This window comes from Nyctereutes procyonoides, unplaced genomic scaffold (assembly GCF_905146905.1).
Source record: "Nyctereutes procyonoides isolate TBG_1078 unplaced genomic scaffold, NYPRO_anot_genome, whole genome shotgun sequence".
NCBI lineage: Eukaryota > Metazoa > Chordata > Mammalia > Carnivora > Canidae > Nyctereutes > Nyctereutes procyonoides.
In genome coordinates, this window is record NW_026575030.1 from 24,595,905 (window position 1) to 24,620,236 (window position 24,332).

Genomic DNA, 24,332 nt, shown 5'->3' on the forward strand with positions numbered 1-24,332 from the left:
AAGAAACAGACTGTAGGAGTGTTGTTATCATTATCCTGATTCCAGAAATTGAGAAAGCATAGCGGTTGAGTATGTTGTAATAGTGTCTGTCATCTTTTTAGGTCAGGTGGAAAAATATAATCGGGAAATAGAAGAGAAATCAGCATTGATTATCCAGAAACACTGGAGAGGGTACAGGGAAAGGAAAAATTTTCGCCAACAGAGGCCATCTCTCACGGAGTATAAAGCAGCTGTCATACTTCAAAGAGCAGTGAGTCTAACGTAGCAAAAAAACTACTGGATTAGGAGTTTGAATTCAAACCTGACTTTGTATATACCTGCTGTAAAGGATTGGTCTAGTCACTTAGCTTTTCTGAGTCTTAGTTTCTTCTATAAAATAAGAACCTCTTTACCATTGGACAAACTGATTTAGACACTCAGTCCTTACTACTTACATAGAACTTTGTACACCATTTATCATACTGCAGTGTTATTTATTAATTTTTCTTTCTTTCCTTGGCTGTGACTTCCTCAGAGGTAAAGAACTAAGTCTTATCTATTGTTGTCAGCTCTCAGCATGTGCTTGATGTATGAATGGATATTTACCCTACCCTTTTCACTCAGCTGTTATGTGAATAGAGATGACGCAATTTATGGGAAGGTATTTTGTGAATTGCAAAGCCTGTACTAGTTCAGCCCATCATAGTTTATTTTTTTGATGTACATAAAATGTATTGGATATAACTGGATCAATATAATTCTTGAATTATAAAATCACTTTCTTAAATGATAATATTCCTCAGATTTAGTAATATTTTATTGCCTTGGAAAAGCATAGCACACAAGGCTATTTATTTCATTTAATGACCAATTTTCCTAACATCTGTTATTTAGTTATACCTGTTAACTTTCATTTTAGGATATCAGGTCCTATAGCATTTTATAGTTCTTTATTGTTGAAGTTTGGGTTAATTTCAGTTTTTCACAGTGATAGATTTTGTATAGTTTCTTTCTTAATTCTCTGTGATTAACGTTTTACAAAGATTATTAAAAACTACTCAAAAAATAGGATAGAGTAAGTATTACAGAAATAGGAAGGTATTTATCTGCTGCATCCTTCTTCCTCAGACTTTTCTGGTGATGTCAAGGTATATCTGCAACGAATAATCCTATACCATCACCAAACCACACCTACATCTCTGTTTCACCCTCTGTTAAACAGGCCCATCTAAGAATTAACCCATGGATATCAGTGTTAGACATACTTCTTTTAGAGGAACCTTTGGGTCCTTTCTAATACCTTTACCTCATGCCTACTTCCTTTTTAAAACTCTTCCCTATCAAAGAATCAACTGGGCCCTTATTAAATTGAATTACTGCCTTGCCTATTTAGATGAGCCCAAAATTTTATAAAAGGGTCCTACACTCTAAAGTGAGATACCCCAGTTTGTCCACCATTCCTTAGAGAAAGAAGCATAGAGGTCCTCATTGGAGAATATCTGAGGTCTATGAATGCAAAGTTAGTTAGGCTTTCACACTTTTCTTTGGCATAAGAGGAAAAAGATTAGTCACATCTGCTTCATATCTCCCCCACCCAAAAGGAATATGGATCTCCATGGTAAGAATAAAAAAGGATGGGTTAGGTCATGTATTTAGTGTTTGCAACTCGTTACTAAAAATAATGGTGAAGTCAAAGCAAAGCTAGCCAAAAAGTAGATAAGAAGAGGATTCCTTTCAAAGAGGAAAAAGAATGAAAAATTATGAAGTATAGAGAGGGAAGAAAAATGAAAGTAGTTGAGAAAATTCAAATAGGGCAATCAGTGATCAGTAAATGACGCATTTTGCTACATTTTGAAGTATCTTTTTCTAAGACATACTATAGACTTGTATATATACTGTGTCCAATACAATACCTACTAACCATATGTGACTACCTCAGTACTTGACAGATAGCTAGTTGAAATTGAAATGTGCTGTAAGTGTAAATTGCCCACCATATTTTGAAAACTTAGTATGAGAGTGTAAAATATAAAATACTTCATTAATAATTTTTACAGTGAATACATGTGGAAGTGCCAATAATTTACATATATTGAGTTCTAATATGTTTAATAACTTAGTATATACAATATATTAATTTCACCTATTTTTTTCTCTTTTTATATGGCTACTAGAAAATTTAAAATTACATATATGACTTCTATTATATTTCTGTTAGCGCAGCAACTGATCTTAGTAAGAAAGAAAAAGGAATAATTCACTAGTTTCACTGAAAGTAGTAGGAGTATCATTTCATTGAACTTGTCCCTTAGAAGGAACTGGTTTTTAGTGTTTTGGGCAGGAAAAGGCCAGAACTGGAAGAAAGACCAGAGCCATTATTTACCTTTCTCCCTCCCTTATTTTGTGCAAAAGCAAAGGCATTCTCATGTAGCTAGAAATTGAAAAATCCTGTGTAAAACTGCTAATTTCAAATTATACAGGTTTAACATAGGCAACTTGGACTTCTCCGTAGTGGCATAGTGTTGAAATTAAATTTGAAGAGTTCACTGCATTTTCCCTTTTAATTCCTCAGGAGTTTCTTCTCTTACTTTCTTATCTCTTAAGCTAAGAAGGAAGATGCTGGTTGCTGGTGTCTGGTCTTTAGGGCCAGAATGAGGGCAATTTTTGCCACTTGATTATAGCAGAAAAGTATTACAGCACTATTATACATATCCATTACAGACTGACCACAAAAACACTTAGTAAAACAAACCATTAGCAGTTGAGAAAATAAAAAAACAAGGAGAGAAATATAATTTCAGAGAGTCCTGAAATGACCAAAGAATGAAGAAATGGTCAAGGTGGCCTTTTTTGATCTAGGAACAGAGATTCTTCTGTTCTGGTACCTTAATTCTAAGGTTCCCAGCATAACATGTTAAGCCTAGAGTGGTACAAAAGCAGGAGGTAGAGGAGAGAGAAGGAGAAGCAAAGAAGAAGAATCAAGTAAAGGAAAGAATCCAAGGAAAGGAGAGGGTCTCTCAACAGGAGGCTGTAAGCACAGTTGAAGGCTCCAATAACATACTAAAACAGAGATATTACGGAAATTTTATATACTGATTGAGAAGACCTCCAGCCCTTTTTTTTTTCTCCCCTTATGTTCCAGTGTGCTGTCAGCCAGGCTTATCTCTTAAAAGAGTAGATGGAGAGTATCTTCTTCAGGAAATCTGAGAAAAGTTATAAGTATACTCACAATGGTGTACTTCAAAGAAACAGCTCATTTCGGTCTTTCTGTATTGAAGTATGGTGGTTAAGCCCTACCTACCTATCCAGAATTTCTAAACACCTTCTTAGGGCTCACTCTTAAAAATAGCTCAAAATGTCATTGGGTATCTGAGAAAAGCTGAGGCCAAAACAAACAGAATAAAAGTACTTGATGGAAATAGAGACATTGCAGGGATAAGAAAACTTTTTAAAAATCTATTATTTCCTCAGAGCTAAGAGAGGATAATGCATGAAACAAAACCGAGATGCTATATAAAAGGGAACAAATAGAATCAAAATCAGCAGAAGAAAAAATAAAAGACATAATAAAAGGGCTAGGGAAAAGTTTGGGAAATCTATAGAGCAGGGAAAAAAAAAAAAAAGATAACCAGTCCAGGAGGTCAAACATTCAAACATTTGAAAGAAAGAACAGAACAAAACCTGGTAGCTAAAATGTATTAGATTAAGGCTGTTATATATTTGAGGGAAAATGATTTCCACCCACACCATCAATTTAAGGTAAGGGTAGACTAAAGACATTTTTATGCATCACAAAGTCTTTAAAACAAAGAAGTTACCCAAGAAAAAAGACAATGTAGAATATAGGAAAATGAAAAGGAGGCACCAAGATGATGGTGAATGGAGATACCAGACATAGAGAGTAGTCAGTTTAGGTTGGAGCGGGTCAGAAAGCTCCAAAATATATATATGTCCAGCAAAATAAATTTGACAGAATGTCTGATATGTTTTAATGTATTAAGCATTAAGACAGAGTTTAGATACATAATCAGTGATAATTATGTAGAAAAGTAAGCACAGGAAAACACTAATTCTAGAGAAAATTTTAAAATGCAAAAAAGGGAAAGTAAATTATATACTATGTGGATCAAAATTGAATGGCCTTGATGTAGTCATAATTATGTAAATACTGGGCATTGATGTAACTAAATTTATCATAATATTGGATGTTTAGGGATATGGAAAGTATGTGGGAGAGCAAGCAGTGAAAGAGACCTAAGCTAAATCCTTATCTTCCATACAAGAAAGTCAATAGATAATACCTATACCTGAAAACTGACAGAAAAGTAGATGGACATAAACATCAAAAGAAAAACCTGAAAGTGTTAAAGTTGTTATCTTTGAGAGAAGGGGCAGAGAACTGCAGGGGGGTTTTTTTTTGGGGGGGGTGAGTAAGAATTTATATAAAACTGACATTTTAAACAATAGATTGTTACATCAACGAGTTTTCTCCTGGAAAGCACAGAATAGTAAAATATTTTATTTATACTTTGTGAGCCATGCAGTCTGTTTTAAGTATTCATCTCTACAATTGTAGCACAAAGGAAGCTGTAGTCAAAACATAAGCATGAAATGTTAATATGTTATTTGTAGACACTGAATTTGGAATTTCATAATTTTCTTGTCACAGTATATTCCTTTTTGAACTTTTTAACCATACAAAAGTACAAAACCATTCTGAACTCTTAAGCCATACAAAAACAAGCAGCAGGCTGAATTTGGTATGGGGGCCATAATTTGCCAACCTTTCCCTTAAAGTAATGTGAAATATATAATTTTGATGAAAATAAAAACTACAAGGAAGAGTGAAAAAAAAATTGGCCAGAATAATTTCAGATTTTCTCCAAATCTTGCCTGTTCAAGACTTCTAGTTTTACTGGGAGTTCTTTCTGAAGGACACAAGGAAGAACATTCAGAAAGTACTTTCATTATTTGGCCCATACTTTACAATTTTACAATATTTTCTCATTTACCAAGTTTTTTTTATATACTGTCCCTTTACCAAGTTTTTTCTCATATACTGTCCCTTTGGTCCTCATATTTTTGTAGTCTAAGTAGAATTGGGGTTTGTGTTTTCTATAGACACAGAACCCATCTTGTGGAGATCAAGTGACTTGCCCAAAATCAGACACAGTTTATAAGTGACTAGTATTGAGACAAAAACTTATTTCCAGTTTTTTCCTCCTTATTGCTTACTATACAATGCCCCAAGTCAGAATTTATAAGGGACTAGAACTGAGACAAGAACTCACTTCCTATCTTTTCCTCTCTTTTGCTTACATACAGATAATATATGAATATATACTTGTAAAATATTAAAACACAACAAAAGAATATCATTAAAAAGTCATTGTCTTCCCTCACTTTAGTCACAATCCCATCCCTCTCCCCATGCATACTCAACTGTTATAATGTTACTATATGTTGTAGAACAAAATAATTCTGTTAGTCAGGAATGAAAAAAATCACAAATCTTTTTTTGCCCCAGACTCTTAAATTCCTAGCAAAGTGCCGTAAGAAAAAGAAACTATTTGCTCCTTGGCGAGGACTTCAAGATCTCACGGATGCACGGAGAGTTGAATTAAAGCAACAAGTGGATGACTATCTCAGAAGACATCCGGTATGCAGGCTTCTGTGCCATATTAGTGTTACATTTTTTCAGTGCATGATATTCACCAATAAAACATTGTATTGTATGTATTTGTGCATTTACTATTGGTTTAAGGTAATACGGTGGCTTTACCATAGAGTTAAGGGATTTGGGGCCTTTTAATTATATGGGCCATAGTATAGTCAGTAAGGAAGGAGACTGCTTCAAATTGATTATTTCCTATAGTATATCAATCAGTAAGACATGGTCATTGCCATTTCTAATGTCAGGTTGACAGAAAAAAGTTCTGACTTCTACTTCTAGCCAAAATGGAGTAACAGAGACTGAATTTACTTCCCATCTGAAAAAATGGTTTTCAAGACCATGGACATTAGACAGTGAAGGTTAGTAATTCCTGAGAGGCAAGATGGAGTAAAAGAGACTGGATTTACTTCCTTCCTGAAACCACTGGGAAACAAAAAAGATAAAATACATGAAACAGTGGTTTTTAAGACCATGGACATCAAACAAAGAAGCTTATAATTATTGAGAGGGAACAAAGTGATGGCCCTAGCTTATTGCCCTGAGAGAGTTTCTAGGTCACAGCACAAGGAGGAGGAACAGAGAAGGAGCTCTTTGGAATCCCCATGCTGAGGAGCTGAAACTGAGAGTCTACAGAGAACAAGGCAGCTAGATTTCATAGGACAGAGTACAGAGCAAAAAGATAGACAAAGAGCACATCAGATATCTGCAGAATATTACCCCTTGAGTATATTTCAGGAATCTGATTAGCACATGTATGAAGGAAACTACCCAGGGCCAAGGAAACAGTCATCTTCAAAGAGAGAACAGTGCCTGATACTCAACACTGGTGCAAGAATAGTACATACTCCCATCAAATAGACTGGAAAAGCTTAATTCACAGGACATCAGAAAGAATGATTAGGAGTCTTGCCTTAGTAGTAGAAAGTAAATAGTGTAGACTGACGCATTCTGCTAGACAAGTCATAAAAGCAGGGGCCAAAAAGATCAAAAGTTTTTTTATGTAATTTAACCACATCTCAGAAAAAAAAGCCTCAAGATTTTTAGAAATACCAATATATACATCCAGCATTCAACAAAGTAAAAGTTACAATGTCTGGTATCCAATCAGAGTAACAGGCATATATAGAGGTAGGAAGACTTGACTCATAATGAGGAGGATATGTAATCCAACCAGTTTAGAGATTACACAGATGTTAGACTTAGCAGAGAAGGACATTGTGGGTGGCTCAGCAGTTAAGTGCCTGTCTTCAGCCCAGGGCGTGATCCTGGGGTCCAGGATCAAGTCCCACATTGGGCTCCCTGTAAGGAGCCTGCTTCTCCTTCCGCCTGTGTCTCTGCCTCTCTCTGTCTCTCTCATGAATAAATAAACAAAAATCTTTAAAAAGAGAGAGAGAGAGAGAGAGAAGGACATTGTTCATACATTCATATTTTTAAAGGGATGTGTTGGGACAAATGGGTGGCTCAGTTGGTTAAGTGGCTGCCTTCAGCTCAGATCATGATCCCAGGGTCCTGGGATCAAGCCCCCCATTGGGCTCCCTGCTCAGGGCCTGCTCCTCCCTCTCCCTCTGCCACCCCCCCCATATTTATAAATTAGACTGTGCTGAGTATCTGCTATGAGTGGAATCATGCAGTATTTATCCATTTGTGACTGACTTATTTCATTTAGTCCAATGTCTTTAAGGTTCATCCACATCATAGCTTTTTTATTTTTTAAAGAATTTTTTAAGGTTGGATAATATTCCATTATAAGTATATACCCCATTTTGTTTATCCATTCAGCTATTGATGGACACTTGGATTACTTCCACCTTTTGGCTATTGTGAATAGTGTTGCCTTGAACATGGATATACAAATATCTCTTCATATCACTACTCTAAATTTTGGGGGGCATATACCCAGGAGCCGAATAGCTAAATCTTACGGTAATTTTATTTCTGGTTTTTTTGAGAAACCTCCGTACTATTTTCCAATGCACTGATCCATTTTACTTTCCCACTAGCAGTGCATAGGGGTTCCAGTTTCTCCATATCCTCGCCTATTGTTACTTTCACATCCTAAGGAATATGAGGTGTATATCATTGTGAATGGATTTGTATTTCCCTAATGATTACTGATGTTGAGCATCTTTTATTGGCCATTGGAATATCTTCTTTTTTAATTTAAATTCAATTTAGTTAACATAATGTTCATTCAAATTCTTTGCCCATTTTTTAAGCAGGTTGTTTGGGTTTTTTTTGGGGGGGTTATTGAGTTTTAGGAGTTATCTATATGTTCTGGATATTAATATTTTATCAGGTATGTGATTCACAAATATTTTCTCCTATTCAGTGTGTTACCTTTTTACTCAGTTCATAGTATCCTTTGCTGCGCAGAAATTTTTAATTTTGATGGAAGTTCAACTTGTCTGTTTTACCTTTTGTTATAACTATATCTTCAGTGTTATATTTGGGAAATGGCCAGACCTAATGTCATGAAGCTTTCCCTCTATCTTTTCTTCTAAGAGTTTTATAGTTTTATCTCTTACATTGAGGTCTTTGATTTCTCTTTCTCTCTCTCTCTCTTTCCTTTTTTAATGCATTATGTATGATTTTGATGCATGCTTCTGTTTAAAAAAGAAGTAGTGCCTTAGTCATATTCTAGTGCTGCTGTTTAAGATTCTGTGACTGAAAAGTATGGTGGTAGCTGGAGAGGGACTGCATCCCAGACCAGAGCCAGGAACTAACTGGAATATTTGAGAAGTTGTGATAATCAAAAGCTTTATCAGCTTCAGAGTTAAGATTTTCTGATTCTTCTCTGAACTAATTGTCTTCAAAGTAATTGCATAGCCAAAGGAATATGGTCCTTTAGCTGATTTTGTACCTTAATCTGTGAAACCAGAAGCAATTCTAACATTATGGTTTAAATAAGTTTAGGACCGACGGTGACGGAGTCTGTCAGGTGGGGTCTGGAACAAGAGGTTGCCTTGTTACTCCTGTTCCAGGCCAGTATCTTTACCAAACCATTCGTAGTTTTCCCTGTGGTCTCTCAATCATAACTCTTCTCCCAGAATTCCACAGTGTGTGAGGAAGTAAAGTATAGGAGCACACCAGAAAGAAACTACCCCCTGAATTTTTATCTGAAGCTGCTTTTAAAAGGCTATTTAATGCTTGCACAAGAGAACAAGCTAGATGAGATTCAACTGATAGGATGAGAGGCAGCTAAACATGCTGAAACCTCTTCTAAGTGGTTGAGCAAAACATGGGTGTGGGTGTATGTGTGTCTCCTGTAATAATATTTCTGTTCTTTCTTCCCAGAGCTCTCAAATGTCAGATATGACTAGCAGAGAGCTCCATTCCCAAGCTCAAGAACAACTGCAACACTACCTTATGAGCAGGGCCCTAGAAGAGAGAGCCCAGCAGCACAGGGAGGCTCTGATGGCTCAGATCAGCACCAACATTGAACAGTTAATGAGTATGTGCTTGTTCCATTTTTGTTTCCTAAAATGAACACCCTATGCAAGATTTTGTGACATCTAAAATCTTCAGAAGGAAAATACCACTTAATGGTTTAGACTGTCTCTTGTCCTGAGAAATTTCTAGATACAGAACATGCCAGCCCGTGATCTTTTCAAATACAGATCCCATAAGCTCCTTTTTGGCTGTTCTTCCGAGTCTTGCTATCCTTCAAAGGTATCGACTCAGACAATAGTTACTAATTATAAAGGTGCTGAGCCCTACTAGGTAGGTTCTTTTGTGTAACCTCAAAAGCTTTTGATCATATTTTAGAAGTTGGTGATGACCGAAGTTACAATGCCATTTTATAATTTTTAATGAAGTGCTTTCACAAAAGTTAATTCATCTGCTCACAGGGACATTTAGTGAGAGATCTCATCCATGAAGCCACAGTGTTTGAATCCACCTGCGAAACACTTTTAAAATATATGGAGCAGAGAAGGCCAGAGTTCTCTATTTAGTGCCATTACTTTCGAATTTTGTATTTTTTAATAGAGGGGTGTAATTGAGCCTCTCATATATAGGATGGGGTTCTACTATATTTTAAGAATTCATGTTTTTTAAATCATCTTTAAAAAGCTACATCTTTTTTTATTTTTTTAAACACAGTGGGGGGTGGGCAGTTGCTGTCAGCCACACCTACAACTTGTGAATAGTCATATACCATCTATAGCTAGCAATGATGAAGATTCAGAGTTGGAACCCTGTCCCTGCTTGCTATAGCAGAGTTCCAACTCTATAGTTTCCAAGTTCCTACTTGTTTGGTACAGAACTCTTCTACTCACCTATTTATTTTCTGTTTATTACAGAGGCACCGAGTCTGAAGGAGGCAGAAGGGAAAGAACCTGAACTCTTCCTAAGTAGATCCAGGCCTGTGGCAGCTAAGGCCAAGCAGGCCCATCTTACTGCCCTGAAGCATATACAGGCACCTTGGTGGAAGAAGCTTGGGGAAGAAGCAGGAGATGAGATTGATGTTCCAAAGGATGAGTTTAGTTTAGAATTAGGAACTTTATTCATTGGTGGAACCAAACCCCCTTAGGAAGCTCTCCAGAGAAATGACACAAATCCTTTATTTTAGATTATTTTGGTTCTCCCTCTGGCATGCTAGTAGACTAGAACTATCTTTCACTCATGGCTTTCCAGAGATTCCTCTCCAAATAAGATTTTCAGGCAGTAAGCAAAGAGTTGTCTTCCCACTTTCACAGTTCTATTTTCCTTTTTTCACACGACCATCCATGGCCACACATACAAATTAAGAATGTGGCTTTTATGTGGAACTAACCTCAGCATGACATTCTGTTTATGTTAAATTTTCTCTTGTTTTGCTGTTTTCCTACCAAAGGTGTCTTCTAAATAAATATTTTCAACAATTATTTTCAAAAACTTGTCAAGATTACTTCAACTTTTCACATTTATTATTTAGATTTCATAGTTCTCTAATATAAGAAGGGTGCTCTTGGACTTTATTAAGGTGAGAGAACAAATGGTCATTTGAAGGGTACTTCACTATTTTCTACCAAACAGTGGTTGAATTCATTTTCTGCCATATTTCTAAAAGAACTACTTTTTTAAAAATCCTAGGATTCAGCACAAGAAAAAATTCTTTCAGATAAAATTGTTTTAACTATGAGAATTATGTAACTCATTGGTTCCCTTTGTCTTATCTACTATGAATCTCAGAGCTAAATATAATGCTTAACTTTTATATGATCCTAGGTAGCTATATATTTATTTGGTTCCAACCTAATATTTTCTGATTTTCCTATTTATCTTTAATTGTATTTTAATACTAGAAGCTTTTTTTTTTTTCAGACCTACTTCTATTTGTATTTGTAACAATATGGAGTTTTAAGTTAAAAACAATTAACAAATCATGGACTCAAGGTAAGGAACCTGGAGGGTACTTCTTATATAAATGAGTGAAAATACCAATATTTCTGGATGATAAGACCAAATTTTATAACATCCAGTCCTCTAAAATTAAGTTTAGTAAAGTTCTAGTTAGTATCCTAATGTAATTATTATTCATAATTGGGAAAGAAATGTATATAATTCATCTGTGATAATCAGATGGAAGTTCTGGTTTCAGTGAGAATTTAGAAAGCTATGTGAAAATGTTGCTCTCGGGTTAAAAAAAATGCCAGATAATCTGCAAAAATAATTTTTCTTGAGCCTATTTGATTGCTGAGGCCCTAGGGACAACCAAGTAAATTGAGATGGGACTCAGTATCTGTGAAATGAGCTATTTCATCTTTAGTAGAGCACAGGAGACAAAGATAGCTAAAGTTTTAACGAATTCTTAAAGGCCAGTAATGGGGTAGCATGTCAGTTTAGAACATCTAGGAGCCTCAGACAGGAGAATTCAGACCTTCACCAAATTCAGGAAAGGTTGGGAGCAGGGCAGCAGGCCTGAAGAGATGCCCTTCATGGTGTAGGCAAACGTGATAGGCTGCTACTGAGTGACATGATCTAAGTCCTGTCTGCATTCCCAAACCCTTCTCTTTTTTAAGAGGGCTTCTAAGGCTTTTGCCTTAGACTGCTGGAGCAGGGGCAGTAAGCCCTCTTAACCCCAAGGATCAGAGAAAATTCCATTGCATGTTAAGGAGGAAATAGAAATAAAAACTATCTGTTTCTGGGAGCAGGATAGGAAACACTCTAGACCTAGACACCAAACGAAATCCAGCATTGCTGAGGGAGAGATGGAAACCAGATTCTCCTCCTGAGAGATAAGAAATCATCTTAGCCCCAGAAATCCCATGTAACACAAAGCAGATGTCTGCCAATGCTGGGAAGGAAACTGCCAAGACCACCACAGATAATGACTGCCAAGAGGGAGAAGAATAGGAACACTGAGAAAGCCCTACCTCCAATCACAGGAAGAAGAGATCTGCCTAATTTAGGCCGGATCAGGACAACACAACACCCATGTCCCAACAGCTAGCACCAAGTAACGTGCCATGGCAATTTATCACCAGCATGGAGAGAAACCCCTGTGGCAAAGGCATACAGGGACCCTTGAAAGTGGAGAGTGGAGCCAGAATACTAAAAAACCTTCGAGCTTTCCAGACCCCTCTCTAAGCACAAGGTAACAACAGGTTTCAAAAATAATTTGAAGTCTATGGTACATAGAAGATAAAAAGGAAAACCATGCTGGTTCCTGCAGGTGGCCCTGTGGTTATGCTGGTGATAGGAGGGAGGGAGCTTGAGGGAAAATGAACCTGCCAGTTTATTTGTGAACTCTGAGATCGGTAAGTAACTCTCCCTCCCATATGCCCCAGGCATTTTTCAAACTACTGCTTCTATGCTTAATCTCCATGGGCTGTTTGCTGTCTCTTTAAAGATGGGGACTCAGCCTTCTATCGCCCTTTGGGCTCTCTCAGAACTGAGCTGAGTTTTTAATGTTCCATGCTTTAAGTCTCTGGTTGTAAGAACTCATGAAATTCGGCCCTTCTAACTTTCAAAACCAAATGGTATGGGGATTTGTTTTCCCTGTGCAGGATCGCTGGTGTGATAGTCTGTTTCTTGCCTTCTCTGCACCCACAGCTCCCTCCCTCCTGCAGCTGGACCTACAGAGTTTAGCTCCCTACCATATCTCTGCCCTTACTACCCACTTCAGTGTGACCCCTTCTCTACATCTGGTTGTGGAGTTTGTTCTGCCAGTCTTTGGGTTGTTTTCTGGGTTATTTACACTAAAGTGAGTGTTACTTAGATGTATCTATGGGACAAGGCAAGTTTAGGGGGCTCCTACTCCACCATCTTCCTCAGAAGTCTAATGTTCTGAGTTTTTATTGTGGTTTCATAACATAGGGTGATTGTTTGAATCATTGAGCATGTGACTGAAGTCAATCTCCAGCCTTCCCTCACCTCCTCAGAGGTTGGGAGGTCAGGCTGATATTATGTGGCTCAAATCCTCAACCCTCTAATCACAGTTGGCCTTTCTGTCATGATTCACCCCCTGTTTTGATTCCTTTATTTAGCATAAACTCATATGTAGTCCAGTGGTCTAACATAAAGAACAAAATGCCCCTATTACTCAAGAATTTCCAGGGGTTTAGCAGCCCCATCCCACAACATGGGGCAAAGAGCAAACAAATCTTTATAAAACATTCCCAAACTTACTGTCTGATCTAAAAAGAGTTGTACCCTTGTCTGGGCATAGTAGTATCACCCTTAGTCTTTTCTATTTTATACATATCTGACAATAAGTCAAAAATTGGGGCACACCAAAATCTAGGGAAGAAAATAACCTTTTTTCAAGAGATAACTACCAGATTCAGAGAGGACTCAGATATTAGGACTCACACTCAATAACTACTGTTAATATGTTAAAAGATATAACTCAAAAGTTGACAACATGCATAAACAGATGGTGAGTTTCACAGAGATAGAAACTATTTAAAAAGAGATCAGTGGAAATGCTAGAAAAAGCACAGTATTAGCAGTTAAGAATTTCTTTGAGAAGTTCATTAGCAGGGACACTTGGGTGGCTCAGTGGTTGAATGTCTGTCTTTGGCTCAGGGTGTGATCCTGGAGTTCCAGGATTGAGTCCCACATCAGGCTTCTTGCATGAAGCCTGCTTCTCCCTCTGCCTGTGTCTCTACCTCCCTCTTTCTCTCTCATGAATAAATAAATAAAATCTTTTAAAAGAGAGAGAGAGAAGTTCATTAGCAGACTAGAATTAAGCAAAGAATAAGTGAATTTGACAATAGATCAATAGAAATTTTCCAAATGGAAACATGAAGACAAAAAGAATAAAGAAGGGATTGAGAAAGGCAAGAATTGTGAAACAATATCAAATGGCATTGCATGGATAACTGGAGTACCAGAAATAGAAGAGAAATGAGGCAGAAATAGTTGAAGTAAAATGGCCAAGAATTTTTTTCAGATTAATGAAACCACAGATCCAAGAATCCTAGAGAAACCTAAGCAGAATAAATAACAAAAAAAATATAAAAAATTTAAAAACCTCACATTGCTGCAAATCAAAAATAAAGAGAAAATTATGAAAACAGAGAAAAAACAGGGTAGCCCGGGTGGCTCACCGGTTTAGCGCCACCTTCAGCCCAGGGCGTGATCCTGGAGTCCCACGTCAGGCTCCCTGCATGGAGCCTGCTTCTCCCTCCGCCTGTGTCTCTGCCTCTCTCTCCTTCTGTGTCTCTCCTGAATAAATAAATAAAATCTTTTTTTAAAAATAAAAGAAAAAACATGTAGAAAAAAGAAAAATCATGTGCCAAGGAACAAAGGTAAGACTTTCAATAAACTTAGCAGAAACCATATAAGCCAAAAGACAATGGAATGACATTTTTAGAATGCTGAAAGAAAAAATTATCAGCCAAGGGTTCCATATACAGCAAGAATATCTTTAAAAACTGAAGGCAAAATAAATGTTTTTTCCAGAAAAAGCTGAATATACTCATTGATAGTAGACCTATACTATAAGAAGTGTTGAAGGAAATTCTTCAGACAGAAGGAATAAGACATAAGATAGAAATTAGATTTACATTAAACAGTAAGGGAAATGGTAAAAATGAAAGTAAAATATAAAATGTTATTTTTAATCAATGTAAAAGTTTTCAAATTAATAACTGTATTTTGTGTTGTAACATGTAGAAGTAAATTGTAGGATAGTAATAGGCCAAAAAAAGTTGAAGTAAATATAATTGTTAATGTTTTAAAATTGTAAGTGAAGAGAATATTTTTAGGTAGACTGTGATAAGTTATGTATATGCTTTGCAAACCCTGAAGCAACCAGAGAAAGCATAAAAGAGGTATCCCTTAATAGTGCAGTTAAAATGCCATCAGGGAAATACAAATCAAAACCACAATGAGATACCACCTCACCCCAGTGAGAATGGCGATAATTAACAAGACAGGAAACAACAAATGTTGGAGAGGATGTGGAGAAAGGGGAACCCTCTTGCACTGTTGGTGGGAATGCAAACTGGTAAAGCCACTCTGGAAAACTGTGTGGAGGTTCCTCAAAGAGTTAAAAATAGAGCTATCCTATGACCCAGCAATTGCACTACTGGGTATTTACCCCCAAAGATACAGATGTAGCAAAATGCTGGGACAGACACCTGCATCCCAATGTTTATAGCAGCAATGTCCACAATAGCCAAACTGTGGAAGGAGTCTTGGTGTCCATCGAAAGATGAATGGATAAAAAAGATGTGGTCTATGTATACAATGGAATATTACTCAGGCATTAGAAATGACGAATACCCACCATTTACTTCAATGTGGATGGAACTGGAGGGTATTATGCTGAGTGAAGTAAGTCAATCAGAGAAAGACAATCATCATATGGTTTCACTCCTACATGGAATATAAGAAATAATGAAAGGGATTATAAGGGAAAGGAGGGGAACTGAGTGGGAAAAATTAGAGAAGGTGACAAAACATGAGAGATTCCTAACTCTGGGAAACAAACAAAGGGTAATGGAAAGGGAGGCGGGCGGGGGAATGGGGTAACTGGGTGACAGGGCACTGAGGAGGGTACTTGATGGGATGAGCACTGAGTGTTCTATATGTTGGCAAATCGAACTTCAATAAATTAGTAAAATTAAAGGGTCAAAATCTAGTTACAGGATTAAGATTACAAACTATAGATAAGTGTTAATAAAACATCATTTTTAAAAAAACTGGAATCATAAAATGCCCAGCAGAATAATAGATTTAAACCTAACTGTATCAATAATATATTAAATACAAATCATCTAGGTTTTGACTTTAAGAATCTTTTATCAAAAGGGTATATGGGACATGAGAAATGCTGTTTTCTAAACCTCTTTGTCCCTCTAGGATTCCTTTAAATTATGCTTATAAACTGGCCTATTCTTTCATTAGCTTATTATTTTCTTTTTTTTTAATTTTTATTTATTTATGATAGTCACACAGAGGGAGGCAGAGACACAGGCAGAGGGAGAAGCAGGCTCCATGCACCAGGCCTGACGTGGGATTCGATCCCGGGTCTCCAGGATCGCGCTCTGGGCCAAAGGCAGGCGCCAAACCGCTGCGCCACCCAGGGATCCCAGCTTATTATTTTCTTCTATCCTTACCTCACTGGATATTTTTTCCTGAAAGTTTTATTTAGATAAATTCATTTATCTAAGTTCAAAAGTTTGTTAAATTAATTTTCACTCTGTCAGGTTTTTCCAGGTGATAGGTTTATAAATAAATAGTTTCACTACTACATAATATAAGTTGCCAGTTTTCCAGAATCCTGGCAATTTTTCCAGCCTATCCCTGCTGTGTAGTCACACAGCTAGTGCCACATATCGTAGGCTTTTTCATGGTATTATCCTGTGTCTAGCTATCAATTTCATTATTATTCATTACTATATCACACACTATCCCAAAACTTAGTAAGTTAAAGTAATAACCGTTCCATCCAAGATTGACATATTCACCCCCACCCTAGAAAACACAAAAATAATATACGCAACAACAGGTTTGAGGCCACAACATCAGCAATGAGGGAAAGTCTATAGGAAACAAATGATGTGAACTCGATGATTGGCATAGCTTAATGTCATGGATGTGTCCTTCCCAGCTTCTGCCTTCCATCTCATTTCCTACACTCACATACAGATGTCCTCCATCTCACTTTTCTTTCATATTCCTAGAGGAATTTGCTGGCATAACACAGAAAAATTCTGTTCATCTGTTCAGAGAGGAAGGGACTTCACATACAATATTGTGGTTCTATGCATCTTTCTAGAATGTTTTAAGAAGCTTGATTGACTGTCATTTCATGTATTCTCCTGTTAGGTATGATTATGACCTTTATACTCATAGGGAAACTGAGATACTGAGACATGGTGACTTTATTTCAGTCACTACAGTCACTTTAATGTTATAATGGAAAGACACTGGAATGCTCAGACACTTGGGCTAGGAATCAATCCTATGTGACAGGGCAATGACAAGTGACAGGCTCAGATTTCCAATCTCTTTCTGACACATTCTCCAGTCAAATAAATGTGCATGGAGTATCTCTTTTCCTGTCTTGTACCCTTTGTGTTTCCTAACTCTTCCCAGCTGGGTTTGTTGCCTCAAGCTTTGACAATCAGTAGCCAGTCAAAGCCTATCTCACTCTCTCTCGTACGAGTACTTTTCAGTGCCCCAAAGTTTCCAGGATGACAGCAAAGCCAGGGGTTACCTATTGATGACCAGAAGCGGGATAGAGGGGTTCTGCTCTTCTGTGAGCAGAGATGATGGAGTAACAGAACCAGAAACAGGGAGGAAGAGAATGAATGGCAGGTAGTAGATTTGTAAGTGGGGGTCCTTAAACATGGAGGCAAATGGTGTGGGATACTTAAGGAGTCTGTGATTGTGGCTGCAAGTTGACAAAGGGATTGTGGGAGTACATGTGAGAAGACTATTCTCATTTTTTCATCTTGCTTTGTTGTGTTCAATGTCTCCTTTGCTGCCAGACAACACATGTGGAACTAGCTCAGAAATTTGTATTCAGATCCCTGTACTTCCTTCCTCAACCAGTAGGGCCATTATCTATAAAGACTACTGTCCTCTCCCCAGAATTTGTCTCTCTGTCTCTTTCTCTCTTGATCTAACCCTGAGGATCTGGAGAAGGGGGCTACCCTGGCAGGCCAGTTCTACTCTTTTTCCATTTAATTTGCTCTTAGAAGTGGTTTGATGATAGTGGGGTAAATACTAGTGGTGGTTTGATGATAGTGGGGTAAATACTAGTGGTGGTTTGATGATAGTGGGGTAAATACTAGAGCCTAAGGATAGAAGGTGGGCTGTAGAACGGCTGAGAGGGCCTGGGTTTCAGTTACTCTCCTTTCTGACACACAAACAGCTTATAATGGTCTGTCTTAAAGCTGATCTCATTTTTTTTAAAGATTTTATTTATTTATTCGTGACAGAGAGAGAGAGAGAGGCAGAGACACAGGCAGAGGGAGAAGCAGGCTCATAATTCCTTAAATACCTGTTTTTCCCAGTAACTGTGCCACATGCTGGAGATTCAAAGAAAGAAAGTTCTCTCAAGGGCTCTTTGGAGAAAGAGATATGAAAGAATGATGACACTGCATGATAATAGTATAAAAAAAAGTGTTTCAGATTCAGAGGCAGATGCCGATGCAGGACTCGATCCCGAGACTCCAGGATCGCGCCCTGGGCCAAAGGCAGGCGCTAAACCACTGAGCCACCCAGGGATCCCCAAAGCTGATCTCATTTTTAAACTTCAGTTATCCAACCTTTATAACATCTAATGTGGAAATTATCTACAATCTTAATTTTACAGAAAAAATAGTCTTCAACTAATATTGATTTCAGGAAAGTAGTTCTTAACATCTAATTGAACTCAACAGCATTCAAAATCTATTATCTGATTTCATTCTTTGGGTAAGAGAGGAAACAACAGGACAGCAACTTTTCCTGGAATCTTTGTTTAATTACATTGTTCAGCTTTGACAGTATCTACTGATTCTGCTATAGAAGATAAAGAAATTGGCACACTTTTACAGTTTCTTACTATCCTTTAAACTTTTGTTAGTTTTACTTATTTTTAAATTCTTATGTTCTGTTCTATTACTTTAGCCTCCGTATTTTTCAACTTCCATTTTATGTTGAAATAGATTCAATGACAGGCTATCAGTGTTTAACCATTATGTATCAATTACTGAGTATTTTCATTCACCTCTTGGTTGGTTGGATTTTCCTTCTTTATCCTGCCTTCCTGCCTTCCTCCTTTCCTTCTCTCCCTCCCTCCCTCTTTCCTTCCCTTTCATATTAAGAGATAGCATTTACAAAGTGTATTAATAATGTACAATTTGGTGGAATTTTACATGTGTTAAGAAAACCCAAAATAATTCCTTTAAGGTCAGTATCTTTTGCTTATAATTCATTATAGACTGTATTGGAAAATGAGTTAATGCTTCATTAATTTTTCTTCTTTAGGTTATGCAATGCTAGCTCTCTTTTCCTTTTCTCATAAACTCTGTTTTCATTTTTATTGGCTATTCTCTATAGATTCTCCAATATTTCCTTTTTCTTTCTTTTTTTTTTTAGATTCTCTCTAAGATTTCTTAATTTCAGTATAATTCCTTAAATACCTGTTTTTCCCAGTAACTGTGCCACATACTGGAGATTCAAAGAAAGAAAGTTCTCTCAAGGGCTCTTTGGAGAAAGAGATATGAAAGAATGATGACACCGCATGATAATAGTATAAAAAAAAGTGTTTCAGATTCAGAGGCAGGAGAAAGAAAGCATGATTAACTCTCTGTAAGTAAAGGGATTGGAAAATTGGGAGCTTGGCCTAAGAATGTTAGTAAGATGTGAATAGTGGAGAAAAAAGTAGGTTAGACCAAGAAAAACCTATGGATTTACCAAAAGTTTGATCAGAAGTTACTCAGAGTTAAGAATTCAATGGGTGAAAAAGTTTTGTGATACTTAAGTATTTAATTCTGAATTTGACAAAAAGATGTCTTCTTGGATTTGAAATGTTAACTTCTGGTGAATTCAATCCAGTATTCTCTTTATAGTCTTTAAAATGATCTTATATTCTATTTGGTCCTTAGACTCAAAATCTGGTTCTGCCCTCATATGGCATATGGGCCCACATATGTCATAGCTAATTATCAACCACAGTATTGTTGAGAGAGATTCCAAGTTTTTAATACAAACATTTTAGAAAGAACACTTTGCTTTTGTTAACTCATGTTAATTATAAAATAGACTCTACTCCTCACTATCCAGTAATAATTACAGTTCCAGATTGCTGTGAGGGCTCAAGTTTTCTCTTCTTGATTGTCTTGCATTTTCTTACAAGTCAAAGTGTGGTCCATGGGCCAGCATCGGCATGTGGGGGCTGTCAGAAGGCAAAATTACAGATGTTACTCTAGATCTACTGAATCAGAATTTGCATTTGAACAAAAATCGTTAGGTAATTCATATTTATATTAAATTTTAAGAAGTACTGACCTAGGCTGCTTTTAAAATTCAATTATTGTGGCCCACCTCTTCTGTAATTACCCTAGGGTGGGTACCAACCATCAGTGTATTTTAAAAGCCCTTTGAGTAATTCTAATTTGCAGCCAGAGTTGAGAAACTTCTACTTGTTGAGTTTTGGTATAGAAAGAAGAATATCCACAATTTTCTGAAAAGGCTATTAAAATGTTCCTCTAATTTTTAGTGATCTGACGCTGTATTTATTTCAAATACATTGAGCAAAACAATGTATCAAACAGATTAAATACAGAAGGAGATAAGAGAATCTAATTTTCTTCTCTTAAAATGGATATGAAAAAGCTTTGCAAAAATGTAAAAAAGTACCTCTTCATTTCTTCAGAATTTTTGCTGGGAAAAAATACTTATTTTCATAAAAATGTTTTTAATGTAATAATTTATTATTATTACTTTTTAATGCATCATTAAATAATTATTTTTAATATTTGTGGTTAATTCTAATATGGTAAATAAACATCAAGAGAAATAAATAGTAGCTTGCTGGAGCCTTCTTTTAACTGGTTTTTACCAAAGCTGATTGTTAAATTTTTCAGGAATATTGTGAACTAGTTGTACCATAAGAACAAATTCTAGAGGATTCAAAGGTGGTGGAGTAGTAAGCACCAGGAATCTGTCCCCTCACCAAGACAACAACTGTACTGGCAAAATATGTGTAATGTAACTCTTTTGGAACTCCAGTCTATGGAATGTTTGCAACATCTAGGAGGAGTTTTGGAAGATAAATTGCAGTTAATTTTAGTCAATTTCAGCTCTAAGTGCAAGAGCAGCTACCCTTCCCTCCACCTCTGCTCTCCACCCTCCCACCCTGGCAGGTAGCTTTCTTTGCATGTTTCTGGAGCAGCTTACATACACTTTGAACCGGGGTGAGCAAAAAGGACTCTGTCCTCCAAATACTGGTGATCCGTGTTTTGGTCAATGATTGCTGCAGAAATTTAGGCAAAAATCAGGGTAGCCATTGTTGTTGTACCTACCCCCATTGTTGCCAGTCACTCTCCCTTTGGCTGAAGTGACTTAAGGGGATTTAAAGGGATGGTGCCCCTTTTTACCCTCTCCCATTTTTTCTTTTCCCCCTTTCAGAAGCCAGACATTAAAAACTAGGACATTCAAAAGCAACTATGCATGAAAATGGCCCATCCACTTTATGGAAGCCCTCTTGAGAGCTAGGATGGTGCCCTATATATTTTTTTAGTCTCTCCACTATGCATTATGCCCTGGGAGGTGCTCAATTAGTAATTGACAAATAATTGAGTTCTCAGTATTTGGCTAAATGTCTATTATATCACATGTTTAACCCTAAGATGCAGTTATTAATTCAATGAATACCTTTAAATATTTATGATATAAAAGAGGCTGTGCTAAATGCAAAAGACAGATACAGTCTCTGGTAATGAAGCTTTTGTAGAGATAACATTAAACAAGTAAATGATTTAAAGTACGAGGATGATTGTTTTGCAGAGAATGATGTGTACATGAGAGTAACTAACAGTCTGGGAGATCACCAAAAGATGTCTTTCAAAGTGAATTGGAGAATAAACTGACCAGCTGGAGTATAAAGGGAGTGTTCTACGTAGAGGGAATGAAAAAAATACCATCTATTCAACAAATTTATTATGAAGAAAGTACTCAGTAACAATTTGTTGAGTGTAGACTTATTTAGCACACATGGGCTTACCTTGCCATTAGAAGATCCAAGCAATTTTAGGTGCCCTGGGTTTTCATGTAATACATTCTCAAGAATAAATAATAAGCAGAATAGAAAGACTAATAAAAATAAATAAAATTAAAATAATAAATATGGAATGAATAAGTTAGTTCCAAAGAATGCCCATACAACACAGAGAAGATAAGAGAGTTGGGGCAAGCTCTCTAGAACTACACAGGCATAAAGAGGAAGTCAATATCTTAATGGAAAGAGTTTCCCAGGGAGCAGAGACCCAACACCGGTGTCTCTATAGGAGTCCTGTAAGTTATCTTCTTACTAGGTCTATAAATTATGCAGCCAAATTCTTCATTCATATTAATCAGTCTGTATTTCTTTTGTCTTACAGCCTAATTAAAATGTATGCAAGGAAAGTGAATTAGAAGGTTGATAATCTTGAGGGTTGAGAGAAATAAAGCAGGAGACAGAGGCTAGAGCTGCATATCTTTCAGGGATCAGAAGGGAGGCTGTAATGGCTCTTTATACAAACCTTCTTAACTTCGTTTTGGCTCCAGATTGAATACACCTTCCTAAATGGTGTGCTTAGTACTGTGAAGCAGTAAATGGATAAAATCTCTTAATTGTTAAATAAATATTCTGATAAAACTCAAGGGGAGTTTATTGAGGAGGACACATCTGGGATTTAGAGATAATTAGTAAGTCCATAAACTTTCTTATGATATTGCTCTATAGCAAATCTTCACATTTATTAGTCATATCAGCAATGGTGGGGTGACTTTGTTAAGCTTACTGATACTTTAGTGATAGAATCCTTGAAAGTACATAGGAAACATCAGAGATGTCAGTTTGATATATGACGAGTTCTAGTGGCTTCTTTGTGCTAACATAGTAATTCATTAATTATATATTAAATATTAATTGATTAATTAATTAATAGCTGTATCCTGAGGCCATTTTATAGTATTTGGCAGTTCTTTTTTTTTTTAAAAAAAAGATTTATTTATTTACTTATAGAGAGAGAGAGAGACAAAGGCAGAGGAAGAAGCAGGCTCCATGCAGGGAGCCCAACATGGGACTTGATCCCGGGTCTCCAGGATCCCACCCCGGGCTACAGGCAGCACTAAACCGCTGTGCCACAGGGGCTGCCCAGTATTTGGCAGTTCTTCAAAAGAGGATGCTAGGGCACCTGGGTGGCTCAGTGGTTGAGTGTCTGCCTTTGGCTCAGGTCATGATTCCGGGATCCTGGAATCGAGTCCAGTATGAGGCTTCCCATACTTCTCCCTCTGTCTCTGCCTCTCCCTGTGTCTTTCATGAAAAAATAAAGTCTTTAAAAAATATTTTAAAGGGGGGCAGCCCGGGTGGCTCAGCAGTTCAGCGCCACCTTCAGTCCAGGGTGTGATCCTGGAGACCCAGGATCGACTCCCACATCAGGCTCCCTGCATGGAGCCTGCTTCCCCCTCTGCCTGTGTCTCTGTCTCTCTCTCATGAACAATATATATATATATATATTTGTTTTAATATTTTATTTGTTCATGAGAGAGAGAGAGAAAGGCAGGGACAGGAAGAGGGAAAAGCAGGCTCCCTGCAGGGAGCCCCATGCAAGCTGGGAGTCAATCCTGCACCCTGGGGTCATGCCCTGACCCGAAGGCAGATGCTGAACCACTAAGCCACCCAGGCGTCCCAAATTTTCTTCTTCTTCTTCTTCTTCTTCTTCTTCTTCTTCTTCTTCTTCTTCTTCTTCTTCTTCTTCTTCTTCTTCTTCTTCTTCTTCTTCTTCTTCTCTTCTTCTTCTTCTTCTTCTTCTTCTTCTTCTTCTTCTTTTCTTCTTCTTCTTCTTCTTCTTCTTCTTCTTCTTCTTCTTCTTCTTCTTCTTCTTCTTCTTCTTCTTCTTCTTCTTCTTCCTTTTTAGAGACAGAGCCCTGCTACATGCCCTAAGATAACATGATAAGAAAATTCTTCAAACTCATGGTCTGGAAAAGTCCACATCACAAAGCTTGCTTAGAGGCCTGGAATTTATTTTTAGATCCTAGATCAAAAATAAGCTACATCAGCGCTTGGCACATGGTTTGTACTTAGTAAATATTTGTTGAATGAGTATTGAATAAGAGCTTTGTAGTTGTACTTCCTAAGAATTTTCCACCCTTTGATTTCAGATTCCTCCTGCCCTTGGCTCTAGGTGTCTCAGGATGAGAAAGTCACCATTTCCCCCTATATGACTTCCTCATACATTAATGAATGCTCAATAATGATTCATATAGAATAGTCCCCACCCTTTGCCTTACCATGTCTTCCAAGGTTTCTGCCTGGCACCACATGTTCCATGAAGTACCCAGAACCTGCTGATTCTGTGGAGAAATACTCTTAAAGTTAAAAGAAGCCTCAATCAGGTCTCCTGGAGCCTGGCCTATTGCAGACCTTTGAGTCAATTGGCCCTAGTATCTCTAGAACCTACAGACACAATGGGAATTTTCATAGTGATCACTTCTTCAGCTGTCCAAGGAGCAGCTCCCACCCAACCTTTGCCATCTCCAAGGTAAG

General features: G+C 37.2%; 1 protein-coding gene across 2 annotated transcripts in view; it reads left to right on the forward strand.

Annotated features, from left to right (window-relative positions):
• IQCB1 (IQ motif containing B1) overlaps positions 1-10,528 on the forward strand; it is a 67,739-nt gene extending 57,211 nt beyond the window's left edge. For both annotated transcript variants that reach the window (XM_055316378.1, XM_055316379.1), the window contains 4 exons: positions 102-250; positions 5,507-5,638; positions 8,948-9,104; positions 9,955-10,528. In XM_055316378.1, the coding sequence (XP_055172353.1) occupies positions 102-250; positions 5,507-5,638; positions 8,948-9,104; positions 9,955-10,184 (668 nt within the window). In that variant the 3' untranslated portion in view covers positions 10,185-10,528. The remainder of the gene's footprint in view (positions 1-101; positions 251-5,506; positions 5,639-8,947; positions 9,105-9,954) is intronic.
• Positions 10,529-24,332: the final 13,804 nt, after the last annotated feature.